The 23,890-nt window shown below is 39.9% G+C and overlaps 2 protein-coding genes and 1 pseudogene across 3 annotated transcripts; 2 read left to right on the forward strand and 1 right to left on the reverse strand.

The window, feature by feature from the left end:
• Nucleotides 1-1,724: 1,724 nt before the first annotated feature.
• Nucleotides 1,725-23,890, reverse strand: LOC145595476 (uncharacterized protein At2g39795, mitochondrial-like). Of its 2 annotated transcripts, XM_081651895.1 has the most exons (4): nucleotides 23,604-23,890; nucleotides 20,986-21,314; nucleotides 20,231-20,422; nucleotides 1,725-1,829 (listed from the first exon to the last, which is right to left on the reverse strand). In XM_081651895.1, exons 1-3 carry the CDS (start codon nucleotides 23,838-23,840, stop codon nucleotides 20,263-20,265), a joined length of 726 nt encoding a protein of 241 aa, XP_081508021.1. In that variant the 5' UTR covers nucleotides 23,841-23,890; the 3' UTR covers nucleotides 1,725-1,829; nucleotides 20,231-20,262. The 2 variants fall into 2 exon arrangements, with proteins under 2 accessions (XP_081508021.1, XP_081508020.1); XM_081651894.1 differs by lacking the exon at nucleotides 1,725-1,829 and having other exon boundaries at nucleotides 20,137-20,422.
• Nucleotides 1,743-2,773, forward strand: LOC145595474 (zinc finger protein 3-like). Its single transcript, XM_081651893.1, has one exon. It carries the CDS (start codon nucleotides 1,743-1,745, stop codon nucleotides 2,601-2,603), a length of 861 nt encoding a protein of 286 aa, XP_081508019.1. The 3' UTR covers nucleotides 2,604-2,773.
• Nucleotides 8,640-9,257, forward strand: LOC145596035 (putative mitochondrial protein AtMg00860 pseudogene; annotated as a pseudogene).

Raw genomic sequence — 23,890 nt, forward strand, 5'->3', positions numbered from 1 at the left:
GTGATTTATTCTAATATATGCAAGAAATTTGAATAATTTTATGGCAACAAAAGAAGTGGGGAGACAAAACTGAAACAATGAAATTTCTTGGACAAGGACCTTAAGAGAAAGCGATTAGTTCCTAATATTTTGTCCACCAAATTAACCCAATCAATCTTGAGTCTCTAACAAGATGTGCTCCGACAATCATTACAGTTTAGACCAAACTAGTTAATGACAGTTGACCTTCTACCATATGCAACATTCTGCTATATATGGTTTAATAACTAGACCTTTTTTTGTGGGACCTTCATCATGAAGTACTAAACATTAAACATCAAGTCCTAAACACTTGAACTTGAGTAGCACAAAGTGATCAACCACCCTTAACTACTAGTTGATGAAATCACTAAAATCTCTAGGTGTGGGGCTCTAAGGATTCTCGTATTTTGAATCCATAGTCCCACTTGGTACCTATCTTACTTGAATAGTAATTTGAAAATTTACGAATGATCAATCAGTCTAAACTGTTACTGAAATCATTTCAATATCTAGGTGTGAGACATATCGTAACACGAATCTCAGTCCCACTTTGTATCGATGTGTTCCAACCATTTAACTTTTGTCACATCAACTTATATGTTGACATTGTGAAGCATTAAATGATTAAAACTAAACATATAATAGGATAATAAATATGAACTTACGGGAAACTTCGGCTTTCTACCACTTCTCTACAATTTCATTTGGTGGGAATTAAGAAGTCATCATAAGTATCAAGAGGGTACCACCCAAGCAATAATTTTGATTGAGGTAAACAACTAATTTAGTTCTAAGTGCACAAGGAGGCTAATGAATTAAGTACTCAATTAAGTTAGTGGCAAAATAATTAATGTAGGGAACACCCCAAGTCCAAAAAAAGCGGCACCTCATAAAAATTCACAAAAGGAACAAACCCCAAGTGACATGGGACAAGCTGCCTCTAACTGATAGTCTAATCTGCAGTACAAGGTTACCTTTGTCCCCCCATTACTATAGCACTCCTTAACCTCCAACAGGTATAAGCCCACATAAATTTCACTCTTTAGGCACTTAGCCTAGTGACAAATTTTATGTACTGTATATCAAAACTTATCACCTCTAACCAAAACTCTTATCATATGCCCCCAATTCTACGCCAAATATGCATCTTTACAACTTATATGGGGTCCATTTAACCAATGAGAAAGGGAATAATCAAGAGAGCCTCAAAGCGATTATGTACACAATTTCCTCGTCCTTGTGGTGCTAGCCTATTTCAAAGACGGACAAAAACATCCAATATTTGAAGTCTTTTATTTCTTCTAAATATATCTCGGTATTTGATTAGGAAAATCCACAAATGCCCTTGAAATTTAATGTTTTTTACCCGTTTGGAGACAAGTTTGTCATCCCTTCTCCCCTCATTTATTTAATTGGTTTCAAGCATAGTAAATGGCGCACATTCATATTCCATGAGAATAATATATAAATAAGATGAATAGACTAGCCATAGGCCCCTTTAGATTAGATATAGGCATAACGTGCAGTGTCAAATAAAAAAAAAAAGGTTTGTGGAGTGAATAAATAAGTCTCTTGCTCTTAGATCAACATAAGAGACACTCAAACCCAATACACTACCTAGTAAAAAAACAACTTCGAAAAAAAATTGAATTTTTTGTGTTCATTCCATTCAATTCTTCGTATAAAATAGCAAGAGGGAGTGCAGAAAATCCACTTACCTGATGATGGAACAAGCAGAGCTAGAGCCATGTCTTTCGGGCACATCGAGCACGATCTCAGCATCACAAGAAGATCAGCCACGAGAACGCCTGTATAGGTCACTGCATCAGCAACATAAAGCAAGCAAAGAAGCACAACAACTAGAAGATCAGGATGCAGAGCAAGAAACAGTATCTCAGACACAAATACCATTAGATTTAATGCTTTCTAATGAAGATTCATGTAATGAATTCAACGCCGAACTCAATCTCATCGACTGCTTAAACGTAGGATCATCTCAGAGTTCGTCAGAATCTCCTCCCCAAGGATCAGAAAACTGCGAGCCGAGAGTTTTCTCGTGCAACTACTGTCAGAGAAAATTCTACAGCTCGCAGGCCTTAGGTGGACACCAAAATGCTCATAAACGAGAGCGTACAATTGCGAAAAGAAACCAGAGAATAGGAGCAACAATCGCTGCGACTGCAGCAGCTTTTGGGCATCCTTACTTGCACCAGCAGCACAGTTACTCAAACATTGCTTCATTACCATTACATGGTTCTCCCAATAGATCTCTTGGAATTCAGGTACACTCAATGATCCATAAAACTCCTACTAATAATAATATGACAATGTCTTCTTCTGGAAATGTGTACGGACATCATGGGTGGTTAAGGTTACCTATCGAGCAGCAACCCGCCGTAGGGAAGCTGGTGTCAGAGACCTACCACGGTGGCGCCACCGCAGGACCATCATCGAGAGGTGGAGCTGGAAGGTTCAGTATAGTAGATGAGGGTGTCACCAGTGGCGGCTGGTGGAGTGGAGATAGTCAGATTAAAAGTAATTCAGAAGAATCTACAAAGCTTGATCTATCTCTCAAGCTTTGAGAACTATTTTTTTTTTTCTTACAGGAATATTTTCTTTTCTTATCTAGAATTAGGGGTTTGCTACAATATGCTTGGAAAATTATTAGCTTAATTATTCTCTTTACTTCCTGGGATTATATGATGTAAATTTTCTAATGACAAAAGGTAAAAATGATTTTTCTTCCTTGACAGTTTTTCAGCTTAATTTGGGTGTAGAAAGAGTCATAAAAGCAATTATGTAGACAAAATTTGGATTCATGATGTTAACCAACTAGTTTAGTTGACATCCGAATACACAGCTTGTAACAAAATTTGGAGGTTAATTTCATGTTCATAATCTTGTAAACGAAAGACTGTCAGAATCTGCAAAGTTAATCTTTAATGTTGAAACAGCTCAATATTTCATAAACAATCCAATTGATCCTGCTTTAAACTATAAGACAGTAACTGACAAACAAGAATGATAATGTACCACAAACTGTGAGCAAAATGTCCCAATCAACAGTAGAATTCTAAGGGAAATAGCATTTAAAATGGCATAGGAAGCATTGTATTCAACTTTTATATGTTTAATTAATAATGCTATTATTCATAGAAGACAAGAGAGTAGAAACACCAAACCCAACATAAAATGCATTTGGCCTTTTGCAAGTGATATCTAGTGAAAAATCTTCTAGATATAGACTTCTAGATATTGCATCATGCCATCAACCATCAATCTATTTCCCTAGAGGGATGGTAATGGAGGTCAGTGGGCCGGGTTCTATTTCTAGTCAGTGTAGTCATGGCCTGGCCAGCACCAGCTTGAACTGCACCACCAGTCCACCACCCCCAACCCCCACCCCGCAAGCAAAGTAGCGGGTGGGTTGGGAGCAGGATATCCCGGCTTGTACACATATTGTGGTCAAGATTCCCCTGACTTGCTAACACTACCTCTATGTAGAGGTATCTTACTTACATGATCACATAAATAGAAATGCATAAACATTACAAGAAGTGCTGTATAAAGAATTGAAGTTTAGACATTCCAGCAGCCAATCAACAAAAAAAAAATTAGTGTAAGTTTCCCAAGTAATAAGTAACGTCAACGACTGCAAATGTCAGAGATGGAACCTCATTTATTTTTGAGCCACTGTCAGCTAATTTTACAGATCTTAAAGGGCCAAGTTTATATACTTGCAGAACGCTTATCTGCAACTTTACCGGATACACCCTACTGCAAGTGGAGAAGTTAGCAGAATCTAACAGGTCTTAAACATAGTCCATAAATAATTAGTTTAATACATCATGCGCAGTTAGTAGTTAAGAGAGTCACACAGCAATACTCCAGACCTTAATTATGTACTAGTATCATCACCAAATGCACAAATAACAATAATTCACATAGAAAATGGGCAGCGGGTTGGGCTAGCTGAGCTGGTGACCGGCCAACGAAGTAATAGAGCTACACAAGTTCAAGTGAGACACTACATTTATTTATAACAATAACATGAGGCTAGCTGGGTCGGGCTTATTCGGTCCGCTGAGCCCGGTAGCCAAATGGCAAGTCCCACCTGGACCACAGACCACCTCTAAGTTACAATTAAAAATCCAAGTACTTCGTATACAACTTTCAAGCTGCCTTGCTTCCACATCAAAGCTAGGAATTAGTATCGTTAATAGACAAAACAATTAAATGGTACAGGAGCTTCCAATGTCATGACTAGTGGGATATCTACAATCCTACATACCTTCCAATTCACTGACTTCAAACTTTAAGCTATAAAGATATTCTCAGCTTTCAGCTAATCCAACTAAATTGAAATCAACAACACAATAAGATCATCAACAATAATGAGGCTGGATACTAATATTAACTCTAGAAACAAACAGTAAAAAGTGACTAGCGCTTCATTAGTGAAAGTGATTGAACAAATAAGAGAAATACAGGACAATAAGCTGAAAATGAAAGAACAGAAGTTTTTTTGTTTATGAAAAAGTGAAACAGAATGTAACACAGGAGGATTTTACAGATCCAAAGATGAAATAAAATGACTGCAAGTTCGTAACTTTACCACATTCAGAGATTTAAAATTCTGTTCTTATGGGTTAAGAAAGGCACAGAAATTTTGTAGGCTACATTACACAAAAAAAGACTCGGTCTCCTCTTCGCATGATTTCAATGTTCGCTCTGATCAACAGACAAGTATCAAGTAAAAGGGAACTCAGGACTCAGGAATTCCAAAAAGGTGGCAGAGAAAGAGAGCAAAGGGTAAAACAGTCCTTTATATAACAGTAAGTTTCTAATTATAGCTTTTGATGTAATAAATATGAAGCCCAATCAATGGATGTAATAGATACGAAGCCCAATCAATGGATGTAATCATGTAATAGATATGCAGCCCAAACAATTATAATTTTCCATTACAAACCAACCTTCCTTCACATCTCTACTGCATTAAAGGTTTCATTTAGCATACTGCAACTGTGATCTTAGGCTGCACTTTAGCAAGCTAACTGCATTACTCATGAAAAAGGTTTTTGAAAACATTATTGCGATCATGATCGTATCTGGGACGATATCCCCGAAAACAATTGAATTTCCCCAATTAAACCATCACATTTAAGTCACTATAATATATGGCCCGCCAATTCCACTTGCACTAAACCCAGGTAGAGAAAAAGTAAATCAACTAATCCATTTGAACTATGGTTATAGGTTTAAGATGTATTTAACATGCTAAGAAACCTTCACCTGTTAAGTAAAGCTTCTGTAAGGCAATCAAATGATGCAATCATGAGATTAACATGCAGCCAAATGAAGATTATTGTTGACTTTAGCATCCCAATAGTTCTAGTTCTATACTTTTGTCACCTAATTTCCTATCTGACAAAAGCTAACATAGAAAATTTATCCACCAGGAAGAGACTAGAATTTGAAATAAATTTATAGTAAAGATCCAAAAAGGCAGCGTCAAACATCACAATTCCGAGATACACCAAGGTATCATGAGCCAAACCAATGTAAGAGCAGCCTAATTAACTCTCAAGCTGGCTATCACTACCTAACACAACCATGTCCTAACAACTAGTCAAGTGTTATGGACTGGGTCAACGGGGTCAACACCGCAAGTCAACCACCAATATTGGTGTATACGAGGCGCGCAAAGAAGGGGCAGCATGGTGCAGCAGAGCCAAGCAACAATGGGGAACAGGACAAAGCTAATTAAAAGGGAAAATAGGAAAGAAAGCAACTTCCTTTAATCATGTTCTTTGTGGGTTTCCATTTTGGTTAATTAAAATGTCACATGTATTAGCTATGCTTTGAGTATAAGTAGTGTAGTAGAATGCTAAGGGAAATTATCCAGAAATTAGAGTAAAGTTCATTGTGAGAGTTGTGACCTCAAGTCACTGTGAGACTCATAGCCTAAAGTTATGCTTATCCCTTGTAATCTGTAATTCGATTTCCTTAATCAATCAAATACTCAAGCTTTCCCCTTAATTAGTGTTTAATTAATATTAATTGTGTGTGAGAAATCTGGTACATAACATCTTGGTATCAGAGCAGTACGATTCATGGACGGAAACACAGAGCAGCGGCTTAGTGCCGTGGAAGAGATACTCACCGGGTTAAAAAGTCAACTGACTTCCATCGAAGACAAACTCCAACTACAATCTCCAGGTGATAACCTCACACGAGTGGTAGCAGCAGCGGTCCAAGCCGCCATGGAGGAGGAACGGAAAAAAATGGAAGAAGAACGGAAGAAAATCGAAGACGCCATGGAGACCACTCACGCTAAGCTGGAAATTCGCTTGAACCGTTTCCGAGACGACATCAACAATCAGGGGGCCATAGACCGAGCCAAGGTCGTCAAACTGCAGGAAGAGATGAGAGCAGCGAAACAGAGTCAACCGCAGCAGCCACTCATTCAACCAGCGCACCACCACGACGGAGATAATAGTTTGCAGCAGGAGGGCGAGCGGGTGACGACGCCAGTAGGGGGTAATTCCGAGCAGGACTCGCTTCCTCGGGAGTCAGGCGGATGGCGCGGTGGCGGCGGATGGAGAGGCGGAGGCGAAGGTGGTGGCGGCGGCGACGGCAGCCACTGGAGACACCGGAAGTTGGAGATGCCCCTCTTCGAGAGCCCGGATCCGGATAATTGGGCAGCGAGGGCTGAGATGTATTTTGAATTTTATGGGTTGACGGAGAGGGAGAAAATGGAGGCCGCGATGGTTGCGATGGATGGACCCGCCCTCAAGTGGTTTCAGTGGGAGCAGAAAAGGCGGCCGTTTTACGGTTGGCAGGATCTCAAGCAGCGGACGTTGAACGAATTCCGACCCGCGCACTCCGGCACCCTACATGAACAGTGGCTGGCGGTGTCGCAGGGTGGTGGCACGGTGTTGGAATACCGCCGGCGATTCATCGAGATGGCGGCTCCATTGGAAGACATTCCGGAAAGCTTGATGTTGGGGCAATTCATTAATGGTTTGAGCAAGGTGATTAAGGCGGAGCTTAGGTTGCTTAATCCACCCAATTTAGAGAGGGCTATGGAGATAGCAAGCAGAATTGAAGAACGTAACAGGGTGCAGCAGAATAAAGCCCCTGTTACGAATTGGAAAGGAGGGTCCAGCAGTGGGCCTCCAGCAGCAAGTGCGGCTCAAGGAGGATCTAGCCTCAATAAGGGTGGGCTAGTCCAAACATACGGGCTACCTAGTAGTAGCGGGCCGCCCAGATCTTGGCCCAAGGCCCCTGAGTCACAGGGCTCGGTCAATGTGGGCCGACCCAGCCCAGGTCCGGCCCAGAGTTCAAACGGAGGAACCCGGCGACTTACGGATTTCGAGTTGGCGGAGAGGAGGTCGAAAGGGTTGTGCTTCAAGTGTGACGAGAGGTGGGGTGTGGGCCATAGGTGTAAGCGGAAGGAGCTTAGTGTCTTGATTGTTAGTGAAGGAACGGAAGAGGAGGAGGGCAAAGGTGACGAGGAGGAGGTGGTCTATGAACCGCCGCCGGTGGAGGCGTCCCTATGCTCGGTGGTGGGTCTTTCCAATCCTAAAACGATGAAATTAAGGGGTTGGGTGAGTGGAAGAGAGGTGATTGTCATGGTGGATCCGGGGGCGACCCACGATTTTATTTCCGCTAAGGTGGTGGAAGAGGTGGCCATTAAGGTGGAACAAGGTGGAGAATTTTTGATGGCCTTAGGAAATGGTGACACGGTCCGAGGAGATGGAGTTTGTAGGCGGGTCAAGGTGGAGTTGAGTGGGGGAGTCACGGTGGTGGAGGACTTCCTCCCTCTAGCTTTAGGCAATACGGAGGTGATTTTGGGGGTACAATGGTTGGAGAAACTCGGTTCGGTGGTCACAAATTGGAAGACTCACGTGATGAAGTTCACGGTGGAGGAAATACCGGTGACACTCGTTGGTGATCCGTCATTGGAGAAAAAGCCCAAGTGTCTTTGAAGGCAATGATGAGGGTACTGTCAAAGGAGAAACAAGGGCTTTTGGTGGAAATTAACAAGCTAGAAGGTAGTGGGCCGAGCCCAAATCAGTGAGGCCCACCCGAATTTTTGAAGGAGCTATTGGATCAGTTTAAGGGGATTTTTAATTTACCAAATGGGCTTCCTCCTCAAAGGGGCCATGAACACTCAATTCTTTTGAAAGGGGGTTGTGACCCAATTTCAGTGAGGCCCTATAGGTATCCTCAGGCCCAAAAAGATGAAATTGAAAGAATGATCCGAGAGATGCTTGAGGCAGGGATCATCATTCCATCAAGTAGCCCATTTTCGAGTTCGGTTCTCTTGGTCAAGAAGAAAGATGGCTCGTGGAGGTTTTGCGTAAATTACCGGGCTTTGAACAAAGAAACCGTCCCCGACAAATATCCAATACCCGTGATCGAAAAACTCCTAGATGAATTGCATGGGTCAAAGGTTTTCTCCAAACTCGACTTGAAGTCGGGATATCATCAAATACGAGTCAAGCCGGAAGACACTCACAAGACGGCGTTCCGTACCTCATGAGGGGCACTACGAATTCTTAGTAATGCCATTTGGGCTTACTAATGCGCCGGCCACATTTCAATCATTAATGAATGACGTGTTCCGACCATATTTGAGGAAGTTTGTGTTGGTTTTCTTCGACGACATTCTTGTCTATAGTAAGAGTGGGGAGGAGCACCGTGAACATCTCAAGTTAGTGTTGCAAAAATTGGAAGAGCATAGCTTATATGCAAATTGGAAGAAATGTGAGTTTGGTGAGAGTGAAGTGGCATATTTAGGCCACGTGATTTCGGAGAGGGGTGTAGCTATGGATCAAGAGAAGATCAAGACGGTTCTCGATTGGGAAATTCTGAGAAACCTCAAGGAACTCCGAGGATTTTCGGGTCTAACGGGTTATTACCGAAAATTTGTACATCACTATGCCCAAATTGCTGAGCCTTTAACTTCACAGTTAAAGAAAGACTCGTTTTGTTGGACGGAGGCAGCGACTCAAGCTTTTGATCGACTCAAGGCAGCCATGACCACCGCCCCCATCCTAGCAATGCCCGATTTTCGGGAAAAGTTTGTTGTTGAGACCGACGCCTCGGGTTTTGGTCTAGGGGCCGTGATGATGCAAAGGGGGCGTCCAATCGCCTATTACAGCAAGATTTTAGGGGTCCGAGCTCAAGGAAGGTCTATTTACGAGAAGGAGCTAATGGCCATGTAGGAGATTATAGGTACTAAATGCGGAATTAACATGAATCATATTCATATAGCACCAAACCAAGGATCTCATGCATAACACATAAAGAAGTAAGAATTATACCTTTGAAGCGTGATTCCACGATGATCGAGCAAGAACAATGGGGAGATAAAGAACCTCAAATGCGATTCCTCTACTTGGTCCACGGGCACAGATTAAGACCTCCACTAATGCTAGTTAGTCGCGAAAGAACACTTCTATCGACCTTCTACGGAGATGGACGAACGATCAACCAGGCAAGAACCACCGCGCAACACCACGTGGCCACTAGGGGTGGCCGGCCGTGGGTGAGAGGGGAGAGAGAGAGGCGTGCGTGTGAGAGAGGGAGGATGAGGGCTTTTGGATGGTGGTTGCTTGATTCACAATTCACTGTATTGTCAATTGTGACTTGTTATTCAACCCTAGGCAAGGCTATTATTTATAGATCATATCTCTAAATAATAGCCCAAGTCCAAATCCAAGCCCACTTCCTAATCCCACTCAAACTATACTTAGCCCACTCATGCTTATGACTAATTGATTGCTCATGAGGCCCATTAATGGGCCTCTAACTTGCTTAACCCAATACCCTTGTGTGTGACCAATATAGGATCCATTCTAAAGGGCTTTGGGCTATTTGACTAGCCCAAAGATCATCTCTCATAGTCTAGCAACAGAGGATGACGCCCCAATAGAATGAACTTATTATCTCCATAATAGTGATCCTTGATATATCTAGTAATTGCACTTATCGAAGACACAATTCCTTCAATCTCCCACTTGTCTGAGACAAGTGCGCAATATTCAAATTCCTTAAGTCATTTTGTGTCGATTTGATAATATGATTGCATCATATGTAATCAATATTAATCCTCAAATCATTTCTTGAAATCTGAGTTAGAATTACAAAACAAATGGTTACTTTATAACACATTTGAGCACGGCCATGCATTTTCTGATTTCTCCCTCTTCAAGAGGCCAAAACATGACACATTCCTAATTTAATAGGAAGACTCTATCCAATCTTGTGGCAACCAAAGCTCCCACTCAACTTCTGAAATAACCAGGAAACACCCTTTATAATCTCCAGTTACGGGAAGACGTTTGAATGTACCACAGTTATATCATCCATTGAATGAAACCAATGTTCCACTCATGTCAAAGGAATCCACTAATATATCCGGAAGTTCTATACTTGAACTTCAAAGTTGGTCTATAGTTCGATCCTGCATCATTCATGCATATCCATGTGATTGACCGAGCATTATCACTATACTCCTATAGCCCATGAAACCGAGCTATCCAATCAATCTTACATGCTAGTCCATTCATTGAAATCATTTATGTCCACTTTAATGATTTCGAACTAGGAACTTAAATAATATGTGGATTTTGTTCACCTGTGGGGTTTCATACACCAGGTCTCTAAAATAGATAACCTGATGAGCCCATCAATCCATAATTATTTTGGACATTTTATTTAATATTGAAACCACAATTAAATAAGAGAAAATATAATTTCTGATTAAACATAATTCTGCAAATGAATGTATTACATATGTAATTTATTTTCTCAAAACAAATAACAACTTCTAATTACACCATTCGCTTCAATCCAGTTGCACTAGTATGCTTCTCATGCTTAGGCATTGGAAGGGGTTTAGTAAGCGGATCAGCGATGTTCTCATCCGTGTGAATTTTGCTCATCTTGACATCTCCTCTGTCAACGATCTCTCGAATGAGGTGAAATTTCCTCTCTACATGTTTGGATTTGAAGTGTGACCTAGCTTCCTTTGATTGAGCAATAGCTCCATTATTGTCACAGTATATCTCGATACCCTTTTGAGCACTTGGTACGATATCTAGCTCAGTCAGGAACTTCTTTATCCAAACAGCTTCCTTAGCTGCTTCAACAGCAGCCAAATACTCTGATTCTGTCGTAGAGTCTGCGACAGTGCTTTGCTTCGAACTCTTCCAGCTCACTGCTCCTCCATTCAGACAGAAAATGTATCCAGATTGAGATCTGAAGTCATCCCTGTCTGTTTGGAAACTCGCATCAGTATAACCTTTGACAACCAACTCATCTTCGCCACCATATACTAGAAACATTCCTTTCGTCCTTCTCAAGTACTTAAGGATGTTCTTGGCAGCTGTCCAGTGTGCTTCACCTGGATTTGCCTGAAACCTGCTGCACATGCTTAGAGCATATGCAACATCCGGCCTTGTACAAATCATGGCATACATTATCGATCCTATTGCAGAAGCATAGGGAATGATAGCCATACGTCTCATCTCATCTGGCATAACCGGGGATTGAGATTTACTGAGCGTAATGCCATGGGACATGGGGAGAAAACCTCTCTTGGAGTTTGTCATCTCGAACCTGTCAAGAACCTTATCAATATAAGTCTCTTGACTTAGTCCAATCATCCTTCGAGACCTGTCTCTATGGATTTTGATTCCCAAAATGTACTCAGCTTCACCTAAGTCTTTCATGGAAAAACAACTCTTCAACCATTCCTTGACCGATTCAAGCATTGGTATGTCATTTCCCATGAGAAGTATGTCATCCACATACAAGACTAAGAAAACTATGCTGCTCCCACTAGACTTCTTGTATACACAAGGTTCCTCTTCACTTTTGACAAAATCAAACCTTTTGATCGCTTCATCAAAACGAAGATTCCAACTCCTGGATGCCTGCTTCAATCCATAAATGGATTTCTCAAGCTTGCATACCTTTCTAGGATTTTCCGGATCTTCAAAACCCTCAGGTTGTGTCATATACACTTCCTCCTTCAAGAACCCATTCAAGAAGGCGGTTTTGACATCCATCTGCCAAATTTCGTAATCGAAAAATGCGGCAATCGCTAGAAGAATCCGAATGGACTTAAGCATTGCTACTGGGGAAAAAGTTTCATCATAGTCAATACCATGAATCTGTCTGAACCCTTTTGCAACTAGTCCTGCTTTATGGATGTAGGCATTTCCATCCTTGTCTGTTTTAATCTTGTAGACCCATTTGCAACCAATGGGTTTTACCCCATTAGGCAAGTCAACTAGGGTCCACACTTTATTTTCAGACATTGACTCCATTTCGAATTTCATGGCCTCAAGCCATTTATCTGAGTTGGGGCTCACCAAAGCTTGCTTGTAGGTTATGGGTTCCTCATTCTCCAATAAGAAGATTTCAGAATCCTCAGTTAACAGAACCTCGACAAACTGTTTGTTTCTGATTCTGGCAGACCTACGTGGGGTAGGAGCAACAGTAGAAATTTTCTCTCCAACTCCTTGAAGATTTTCGCATGAATTAGATTCAAGTGGGACGATAGGAGTCTCGCTGGTGGAATTAGCTTGCTCCGACGCATGATTAATCGTTTCATGCGCCCTCGCCTCTGATGTGGTGTTATCCACATCCATTTGTTGCTCGTCTCGAATTTCTTCGAGAACCACTTTACTCCCACTTGGCTTTCTAGATAGAAATTCCTTTTCTAGAAAGACACCATCGCGAGCAACAAACACTTTGTCATCTTCGCGATTGTAGAAGTAATACCCTTTTGTTTCTTTGGGGTAGCCCACAAAGAAACACTTGTCTGATTTAGGGTGTAGTTTATCGCCTTGTAAACGTTTTACATAGGCTTCACATCCCCAAATCTTGAGAAAAGACAACTTTGGAGCTCTTCCATTCCACATCTCATATGGAGTCTTTTCTACAGCTTTGGATGGGCTTCTGTTTAGTATTCTTGCAGCTGCTCCTAATGCATATCCCCAGAATTATATGTGAAGATCAGTAAAGCTCATCATGGACCTAACCATATCTAGTAGAGTCCTATTTCTCCTTTCTGACACTCCATTTAATTGAGGTGTCCCTGGAGGGGTTAATTGTGAAATTATTCCACAATTAATCAGATGTTCATCAAATTCTTGGGTTAAATATTCGCCACCACGATCAGATCGTAGTGCCTTAATTGTCTTCCCAAGCTGGTTTTGTACTTCATTCTGGAATTCTTTGAACTTTTCAAAGGCTTCCGACTTGAACTTCATTAAGTAAATGTAACCATATCTACTTAAATCATCAGTAAAAGTAATGAAGTAATTATATCCACCCCTGGCTTTTGAACTCATTGGTCCACACACATCTGTATGTATGAGTCCCAAAAGGTCGCTAGCTCTTTCACCTATACCCGTAAAGGGTGACTTAGTCATTTTCCCAAGCAAGCATGACTCACAGTTTTCAAATGATTCATAATCAAAAGAAGAAAGGAGTCCATCCTTATGTAATTTCTGGATGCGCTTTTGGTTAATATGTCCAAGCCTACAATGCCATAGGTAAGTTGGGTTTGAACCATCTGTTTTCTGCTTTTTATGATCTATGTTGTAGACATGAGTTGCATATTCTAAAACATACAAACCATTAATTAACTTAGCATTAGCATATAACATGTTTTCTTTCGAAATAAAACAACGTTTGTCTCTTATTTCAAATGAAAAACCTTCAGTGTCTAAAACTGGAACTGAAATAATGTTTTTAGTAATGCTGGGAACGAAATAACAGTTATTAAGTACTAAAATTAATCCAGAAGGTAGTCTCAAATGATAACTCCCAATAGCAAGTGCAGCAACTTTTGCTCCATTTCCTACTCGAAGTGTCACTTCCCCTGGATCTAGCCTCCTACTTTCTTTCAAGCCCTGCACGTCATTAACGATATGAGCACCACAACCGGTATTGAATACCCAAGTGGAAGATGAAGTAAGATTAATTTCTACAACAAAAACATCAAGTAACTCCTTACCTTCTGTTTTCACTGGTGCATAATGGGGACACCCTGGTGTATGGGCTTGCCATCCACCACAATAGAAGCACTGGCAATCTCTCCTTATCAGGTACTCCTCAGCATGGTTAAGTAAGATGTTGATCAAATTTGCAGATGATCCCTCATCATTATGAGAAAGTCTTACAATGTCAAAACCAGCATGGAGTGAGAACAAAATAATGTCACGTGCAGAATCATCATCGATCGGTTTCCCGAGGACATCCATTTGGTTGATCATATCAACCAATTCATTGACATGGTGCCTCACTGACTGACCAGGTAAGAGTTTCTTAGCCATTATCTTACCATGAATCCTGTAAGTCTCATACCTTAAACTGTCAGCCCAGGAATAGTAAATCTGAGGGATCGAGTTAACGATCTCTCTTACATTTGGATCGTTGACACCTCCGCTACCCAATGCCCCCATGCCACCTCTACAGATAGCACGAAGACATTGATACAAGTTGGTCACCTCATACCGACTGAACCTATTATACCAACAATTTGGAATAGATTCCAGTATTAGGTACTTGACCCTTTGTGCATCCAAAACTAATTTCGCATGCATTTCAGGATCCTGACCAAGAGCACACTTGTTCTCAATGGGTACATATAGACGAGTTTCAAGCTTGTGGCTTGTGAGAACATTTCTCAATTCGCCCTCCCATTCCCTGTAGTTTCTGAGATTAAGCCTTAAATTGAGTTTCATTGGTAAATCTGTGTTGTCAAATAAGTTATTCATCTACAAACAAAAAAAAAACGAAACGAGGCAAAATTCAATAATTATGTTTAACAAATTTAAAGTACCATAAGTAATTTAGAATTTATTGGTAACTTTAAAGCATTCATTCAATATTTAAATGATCCCTATTGAATAAAATGATTCCAAGATCCTTTATTTGTGCAATAATTAACCGGATTGAGGCCCTGCCATTAACCGTTACATTTTCAAGGTGAGTAAACTCTTTACTGATTACAACTCTTGTAATTCTTGGTTGAATAATTAACCATCACATGTTTAATTATTACTCTTAGCTTCAAGGTTCTAAACTGATCTTTAGGTAACCTTGTTGAATATAACCAATTAAAAGTGTAGAACGTGATCTACCCCCACTTCCCCAAGATATATTATGACGCTCTGCTGAGGCCGACCCATCACAAACGATCAAGGTTTTCGTCGGGTTTTTAATTGGGAAAGCTGCATCAATATTTCTGGGATCTAGATTTATTATGTTGTGATTGTATAGTGAACTCTAGCGCATCATCAAGCAACATAAATAAACCTAAACATGCATAATCTACTAATGCAATAAAACATGACATAGTATGGCCCCTTAATCCTAAGAAAACTAATAAAGTAAAATGCTCCCACTTGGATCTTCATGGATCTCATCCATCTTGCTCCATTGGGCCGTCACTTCATTGGCTTTTGGATCAACTGCAACCTGTAAATTTATTCTATTCTATCTACTACTTAAATAAAATAAAATAAATTACAAAAATACTCAACGGTACGCAGACCGTATTTAGATTACAAAAATACATCACGATGCGCAGATCGTATTTTAGAATCTATGGGCCATACTAGTCTATATATAGCAATAAACAATATCATATATTATAAAGTGCCATATAATAAATCACTCATCATGCTTTCCTAAACTACAACATCTGATGATCATAATGAAGGAAACATGGCTATAAATATCTCATATTTTAATTAATTAATGTAATTAGATAATATCATATATTAATCACAACCAATTATAAAATATCATATATTTCAATTTAGGTATGAGATAGAATCAAATCTTATTTGAAATTATGGAATATAAATCATATTTATTTTCCATGATTATCCTAAATAATTTAGGAATTCTATCCTAATTACTTGCCAATCACATATTTTAAATCAATTATTATCCATAAATAATTATGAGATAATCACATTATTTAATCAATTATTATCCTTATAGAATCTTTTGCTCCATAATTATCCAAACTTAACAAAAATAACAACTTTAAATTTGTTAATTATCTTTTCAAAATTTAAACTTATCCTTAATATTTATATTTTTTTTTTTTTTTTTGAAATCTGATTTTATCCAAAATAAAATAAAAAAATTTTTTTTTTTTTTATTAAAGGCCGCGTCAGCCACCGTGGTGTGGCCAGCCGAAGCCGGCCACGGTGGCCGTATACCTTACGGTGTGCGCTGCCCCTGCAGTGACGTAGGAACAGCAGCAGCAGCACACGCAAGGGGTGGTGCACTGCTGCGCTGCTCCTTGCTGCCTGACCCAGCCCCGCCCCCTCCCTCCTGGACCACCAGCAGCGGCACCACCGTGGCAGCGCCACCCAGCCGCGGTGCTGCTGCTGTTCTTTCCTTTTTTTTTTTTTTTTTTTTTTTTGATTTTTAATTAATTAAAACAAAACAAATTTTGTAAAAATCAATTAAACTTTATGTGGTCCTATTAATCCCAAAATTAAATCACATTCAATTTTGAAATTAGGGTTCTTGATGAAATTAATCCCCAATTTAATTTAACATTTAAATTAAATAATTTGATCATGAAAAATTCATAATTTTAACATGTAATCAAATAGATTAAATTCCTTAAACATATTACCATCGAAATAAATCAAAATTTAAACACAAAATTTCACAAATTAGGGTTAAAATTCGAAATTTTCGAAATTAGGGTTTAGGGGTTCGAATTTTTTTCGATTATTTTGGGGCAAAATTCGGATCAATTGATGGCTAATATGGAGCAAATTAAACACCTTTAATGATTCTATATTGTTAAATCATATTTAAAATAACAATTGACTCATAATTAAATTATTCTCCCTCCTAATTGAATTAAAATTGTGGATTATCAAAGAATTATTACTCAATATATGTAAATGCAAGAGGCTAACTGATACCACTGTAGGAGATTATAGGTACTAAATGCGGAATTAACATGAATCATATTCATATAGCACCAAACCAAGGATCTCATGCATAACACATAAAGAAGTAAGAATTATACCTTTGAAGCGTGATTCCACGATGATCGAGCAAGAACAATGGGGAGATAAAGAACCTCAAATGCGATTCCTCTACTTGGTCCACGGGCACAGATTAAGACCTCCACTAATGCTAGTTAGTCGCGAAAGAACACTTCTATCGACCTTCTACGGAGATGGACGAACGATCAACCAGGCAAGAACCACCGCGCAACACCACGTGGCCACTAGGGGTGGCCGGCCGTGGGTGAGAGGGGAGAGAGAGAGGCGTGCGTGTGAGAGAGGGAGGATGAGGGCTTTTGGATGGTGGTTGCTTGATTCACAATTCACTGTATTGTCAATTGTGACTTGTTATTCAACCCTAGGCAAGGCTATTATTTATAGATCATATCTCTAAATAATAGCCCAAGTCCAAATCCAAGCCCACTTCCTAATCCCACTCAAACTATACTTAGCCCACTCATGCTTATGACTAATTGATTGCTCATGAGGCCCATTAATGGGCCTCTAACTTGCTTAACCCAATACCCTTGTGTGTGACCAATATAGGATCCATTCTAAAGGGCTTTGGGCTATTTGACTAGCCCAAAGATCATCTCTCATAGTCTAGCAACAGAGGATGACGCCCCAATAGAATGAACTTATTATCTCCATAATAGTGATCCTTGATATATCTAGTAATTGCACTTATCGAAGACACAATTCATTCAGGCCATAGCTCTTGCGGTGACTAAGTGGCGACATTATTTGTTGGGTAGAACGTTCGTGATTCGAACGGACCAACAAAGCTTGAAGTTCTTAATACATCAACGCGAGGTGGGGAGTGAATATCAAAGATGGATTCGAAAATTGGTGGGATTTGACTTCGAAATCCATTACAAGCCCGGCGCGGCAAATCGCGTAGCTGATGCTCTGTCACGCAAAGGGAAGCAGGGGAATGAAGAAGATGGTGAGCTCTGTAGAGTTGGGTTAAGCACGATGATCCACTCACATTGGGTGGACTGGGCCGAATTAGAAAAAGAGCTGGAGAAGGATAAATGGTTGGGAAGCATTGTTGTGGGCCTAAAGGGAGGGAAAGGCGGGCCCAAAGGCTTCCACCCTGAGGGAAATCGAGTTTTTTATAAGAATAGGGTGGTTTTACCCAGTAATTCCAAATTCATTCCTCTTCTCTTGAATGAATATCACAATACACCAGTGGGGGGTCATGATGGGGAGATCAAGACATATCTTCGTCTCTCTTCCGATTGGTTTTGGGCGGGGATGCGGAAAGCCGTCGGGAAATATGTCAGAGAATGTGAAGTCTGTCAACGGAGCAAATCCACCACCAAAAATCCACTCGGGTTGCTTCAACCACTTCCAATCCCTGAGGCAATTTGGGAAGACATATCAATGGATTTTGTGGAGGGGTTACCGCTGTCACGAGGAATCGACACCGTGCTTGTGGTGGTTGATCGGTTGTCAAAATACAGCCACTTTATTGGGCTCAAACACCCTTTTAACCCTCTTAAGGTGGCTGATTATTTCGTGAAAGAGGTTGTACGGCTTCATGGGTTTCCTTCATCAATTGTCTCCGATCGATACCGAGTATTCATGAGTACTTTCTGGAAAGAGCTTTTCCGGCTGCAAGGGACGCACCTCAACAGAAGCACGGCCTATCACCCCCAAACCGACGGCCAAACGGAGATCGTCAACAAATGTTTGGAGTCTTATCTCCGGTGCTTTATTGCTGAACAACCACGCACGTGGGCTAAATGGTTGCCATGGGCAGAATATTCGTATAATACATCTCCTCACACGTCGACTAAGATGGCTCCATTCAAGATTGTTTATGGGAGGGATCCTCCTAAATTGTGGCGATTAGGGGCAAATGAGACGGTGGTTAGCAGCCTAGAGGAAGCATTGAAGGAGAGGGATGGGATCTTAGATGAGCTCCGTATGAATCTCAACCGAGCGCAGCAAATCATGAAGGTGAACGCTGATAAGAGCAGAAGGGAAGAGCAATTCGAGGAAGGGGAATTTGTGTTTCTGAAATTACGGCCGTACCGTCAGAAATCCCTAGCACGGAGGCCGTTTGAGAAGCTTGCAGCACGATTCTATGGTCCTTTCGAAGTCTTGGAGAAAATTGGAAGGGTAGCATACAAGCTTCGACTTCCTGACAGTTGCAAACTCCACCCTGTTTTTCATGTTTCGCAATTGAAGCGTGCATTAGGTGATCTCACCAGCCAACCCCTCATTCCTCACCACTTATCTCCAGATTTGGAGATGATAGTCGAACCAGAGGAACTTTTGGCAGTTAGACAGAAGCAACAGGGCATTACTCGGGGTCTCGAAGTTCTAATTAAGTGGAAGGATTTGGCCGAATTTGAAGCAACTTGGGAGGAGTACGAAGCCATCCAGCAGCGGTTTCCGTCATTCCACCTTGAGGACAAGGTGAAACTCAAAGGGGGGAGTGATGTTATGGACTGGGTCAACGGGGTCAACACCGCAAGTCAACCACCAATATTAGTGTATACGAGGCGCGCAAAGAAGGGGCAGCATGGTGCAGCAGAGCCAAGCAACAATGGGGAACAGGACAAAGCTAATTAAAAGGGAAAATAGGAAAGAAAGCAACTTCCTTTAATCATGTTCTTTGTGGGTTTCCATTTTGGTTAATTAAAATGTCACATGTATTAGCTATGCTTTGAGTATAAGTAGTGTAGTAGAATGCTAAGGGAAATTATCCAGAAATTAGAGTAAAGTTCATTGTGAGAGTTGTGACCTCAAGTCACTGTGAGACTCATAGCCTAAAGTTATGCTTATCCCTTGTAATCTGTAATTCGATTCCCTTAATCAATCAAATACTCAAGCTTTCCCCTTAATTAGTGTTTAATTAATATTAATTGTGTGTGAGAAATCTGGTACATAACATCAAGGTCAGGAGTTAGCATCTGGCTTAGATTTAGCATAACTGCCCTTGTTCATGTGATCACAACAATAATGTATTGATCTCAAAATATAGAAATTTGTCAACATTTAACAAGCAAGAAATTTAAAAAGGGGAATATGAGCAAAAAAATTGCATATTATGAACAATTATTATGTTAATGGAACATTCTATATCGCCTAAAATCTAAGTAAATTCAATGCCATTACCATACATTTGATCTTCCAAGGATGCCAGAAAGGCACTCTACATTTCGACAAAAGACTTGACAGTTTCTAACCATCTCAGAAGTTCGGTTCTATCCTTGTTGACCATGTAATGATGCAAGAAAACAGAAAGTTCACCATCCACTCCTCTTGCTTCCAAGTATTGATGAAGTGTCTTACGAAGTTTGGGATCTAGTTTTCTGAAGTAATAAAACAATAATTATGTCAATTACAGAGAAAAGAGCTGCAGCCAAGCTAAAACAGTGGCTAACACAGCCTACACAGGCCTTTAGGCAATGCACAAGTCCTAAGTCACATCAATAAGATTCCTGGGGACATGTATACTAGCATATGATATAATCCAAAATTTTGAGCAATCAAGAGCGCAGAAAAAAATGCCACATTTTTAAAGCCTCAAACTGGAATTGGGAGAAGAGTGCAATGTATATTGAGAAAATAAAACCACTAATCACTAACAAGATGTGCAATAGATTTCAAAAGACACACTCCAATCTTAAGGATACATAGACTAATTACATATAGTGTCCACTGATCTCTGATGTTCGGTATACAGTAATGAAAATCATTAATCTTTGGCAAACTTTGGTGGAGTTACTGCTATTCCACATTTCCACTACTTTGAAAATAATTAAAACAGGAAAATCTCATAGAATATGCTCATGATCATTGTAACCATCATAATTACAAAATCAAACACCATCATGCTAAGCACATAAAGCTAATAAGGCAAAGGAAGCAGTACCTTATATTAGGACCCATGTGAGCTTTAGGTAGCAATTTGTTGCCATGAAGCAGGTAGACTTTCATGATCTCCAAGCCATCTGGCCATGCAGAGCACACAAATCCTAATCCATCAGATCCCTCCCCCTTATATATGTCAACCAGCAAGCTTATGTGAAGACGAGTATCTTCGCCATCAGTATCATCCCCAGTTTTTGGGTCGGATACACAACCATCAAACATTGTAGCCTCAATTTTGATATCTTCTTTTTCACCGAATTTGCGCCGGAGCCTAACATATTGCTCGCCTGGGCGGTCTTCAACCGAGAAGAAACTGAAAGTTGCAGGAGGCTGCATATTCAGATAAAGTAAGTTTAGATAGATAACAACAGCCATTTTTACAACTGTAAAAATGGAAAGAATGTGAATGTACTGCCGTGCTACCCTAGGAAAATGAAAAGGTTTTTAGAGTACTTTTAGGACTAATTTTGCCCATGGTTTCTAGCGGTTGAATGGAATGCCAGTAGATACACTGGCCCATGATTCATTTTTCATTTTCCATATTCTACCCAAATAATATATTATGTCGAAAATAGCCAGAAAAAAATTCATCACAATTAATCTCCTATTTTGTTCATATCATATTTTCTCTCCCCAATGTGTTGCCAGAACAATTTCACTTTGGTCAAAATGTGGCAATGACTAAAAACCACAACATGCAACATATGACGATCATACCTTAAAGGTCTATATGGGATCATAATGCTATCATAATGGCAAGACCATCTATCTTCATTTCAAAAAATCTTGATATGAACGGGGGAAGGAAAAAAAAACATAGATCAATGATACCAAAAAAGGGGTCAGCTACATGAATGTAGTCAAATGCATGAATCCTTGTTCATCCCTTTGTCCTTTTAAACACCTCAACACAAGTCATCTCTGCCTTCCCTCAAATTCTTTTTAGGCCACCAAATTCCAAGTCTCTAAACCTCATACCAAGCATCCACCCCTCAACAAAAACAAACATGGCCAGACCAACATAATTGACTTTCATTTCTTTTTGAATGTGAATTTCAGCATTGTGGACTCTATGTTCCTTGCGTAACCACACATCCTCTTAACACTGATCCAGTCACCCTCTTTATTTAAACAATTCTGATCACCCAACATTTTTATTTGTTAAAAATTAATATAGGATGGCGTAATCAGTCCTATATAAATTCCTTTACTTTAAGAGACACATTAGTCACCAAAAATTCTCCCATTGCTCCTCTCGAAATATCCAGCCGACATAAATCATATGAGTGACAGTTTGATCAGCATCTCTAACCTTTTGTACAATAGGCCCTGGATACTAGAACGTCTAGAAGCCTATCTTAGAGTTAATTCTCCAATCCAACTTTGGCATATTATGGTCTTTTTCTTTGTTGAAACTAAAATTACACTCCAAATATTTAATCACTAAGTCATAAGTCCTTAGCATGAAGCCATGAAACTTCATAATTTAACTCTGGTCTTTAAAACTCCAACTTAGCATTGCATCCTGCTTTAGTTGCAAAAAAGAACAAATTTAAAGCCACAAACCAATCCTACTGGAGCATTCTAATTCCAGTAACCAGACCTTCAACTTAGACTTATTTCAGCTCTAGTTGCAACCAAGAGCTCATACAACCAACTCTCACACTAACAGTCACACCCATCATTCCATCCCCGTGCACTACTACTAAAATCCCTATGCTCCATCCAACCAACATTTAACATGTCCAATTCCATGGAAACTAAAGGAGATACCATCAACGTGTCTGACGGAAAAAATCCTATAATCAGTAACATCACCTGTAGTTCACCTAAGCAGCACTACCTTTACTCCATAAGGTCTCAGGTGAAAGGCATGAAACATATAATGCAATTCACTCTACATAAGCTGATACGTTCCCCTAAATTGCTATGATCACTTAAACAAATCATGGTTGACACTTAAATTTCTTCCCATTCATCAACATGATTGCAAAAATTAAACTTGTATCGTGTGAAAGAATTACATCAACGTACACCTCACCAATAAACTTTCACACTACTACATTAACATTTAACAAGTGACCTGTTTCCACACCTCAATAACAACAAGCAATCTAAGATTCATCATAGAGTTCACTCATCCTGCATCTTTAACACCACATTAATGAATTTCTACTGCTTAAGACCCGATATCACTCGATTTTGCTTATGTATCACAATCTTCTACTTCCTATACTCTAGTTAGACTTTAAACCCGATGTTAGGTTATTGAAAATCAGTACTCCCTCCCATCCCATTGTTCCCAGACCTATTTGATCAGCTACATTTTCAAGAAAGCATGAAGTTTTTACAATAATAAACAACAATGAATTTCCGGAATCATCAATTTGCAACAAACCCAGTTTTCTATTACTCCCCTAAATCACATGAAATTATGATATACCACACTCTTCCCCAAGTCACACCATCAAAATCATTCATTTATTTGTAAAATTGCCAAAAATCAAATAAGTAAAAACCAATTGAAATAAAACCATCTAATGCAATCTCATTCAATAATACATCAACACAACAAAATTTCACCAATTAGAGAATAAATTCGAAGTATATGAATAATACCTCTTGAGGGGGAGCATATTCAGTCTGATATTCGACTTCAGTGCGAATAATTCGAATAATGTTGGAATCAAACGGTGATCGGACCTTTGTCGTTTCAGAAGAGTGACTACGAATTTGTGTCGGAGAATCGAAGAAGTGTCGAAGTGGTTGGAGAAGAGGTAAACATAGACGGTTGCCGGAAAAAGGAGATGAAGAAGAAGAAAGACATTTTCTGGATATTCTGAAGAGGGAAGCCATGGAAGTTGGAATCTGAAGCAATATTGGGAGGTTGAAGGAGGGTTTTTGAA

The sequence above is a fragment of the Chenopodium album genome, chromosome 19, assembly GCF_948465745.1.
Source record: "Chenopodium album chromosome 19, dcCheAlbu1.1, whole genome shotgun sequence".
Taxonomy (NCBI): domain Eukaryota; kingdom Viridiplantae; phylum Streptophyta; class Magnoliopsida; order Caryophyllales; family Amaranthaceae; genus Chenopodium; species Chenopodium album.

What these genes read in the sequence shown, in the direction of transcription:
- LOC145595474 (XM_081651893.1), top strand. Translation starts at nt 1,743, where the DNA reads ATGATGGAACAAGCAGAGCTAGAGCCATGTCTTTCGGGCACATCGAGC.
- LOC145595476 (XM_081651895.1), bottom strand. Translation starts at nt 23,840, where the DNA reads ATGGCTTCCCTCTTCAGAATATCCAGAAAATGTCTTTCTTCTTCTTCA. An exon ending in AATATGCTCCCCCTCAAGAG is followed by an intron (nt 21,315 to 23,603) that starts GTATTATTCATA and finishes CTGAATATGCAG; the next exon opens with CCTCCTGCAACTTTCAGTTT. An exon ending in CACATGGGTCCTAATATAAG is followed by an intron (nt 20,423 to 20,985) that starts GTACTGCTTCCT and finishes TTATTACTTCAG; the next exon opens with AAAACTAGATCCCAAACTTC.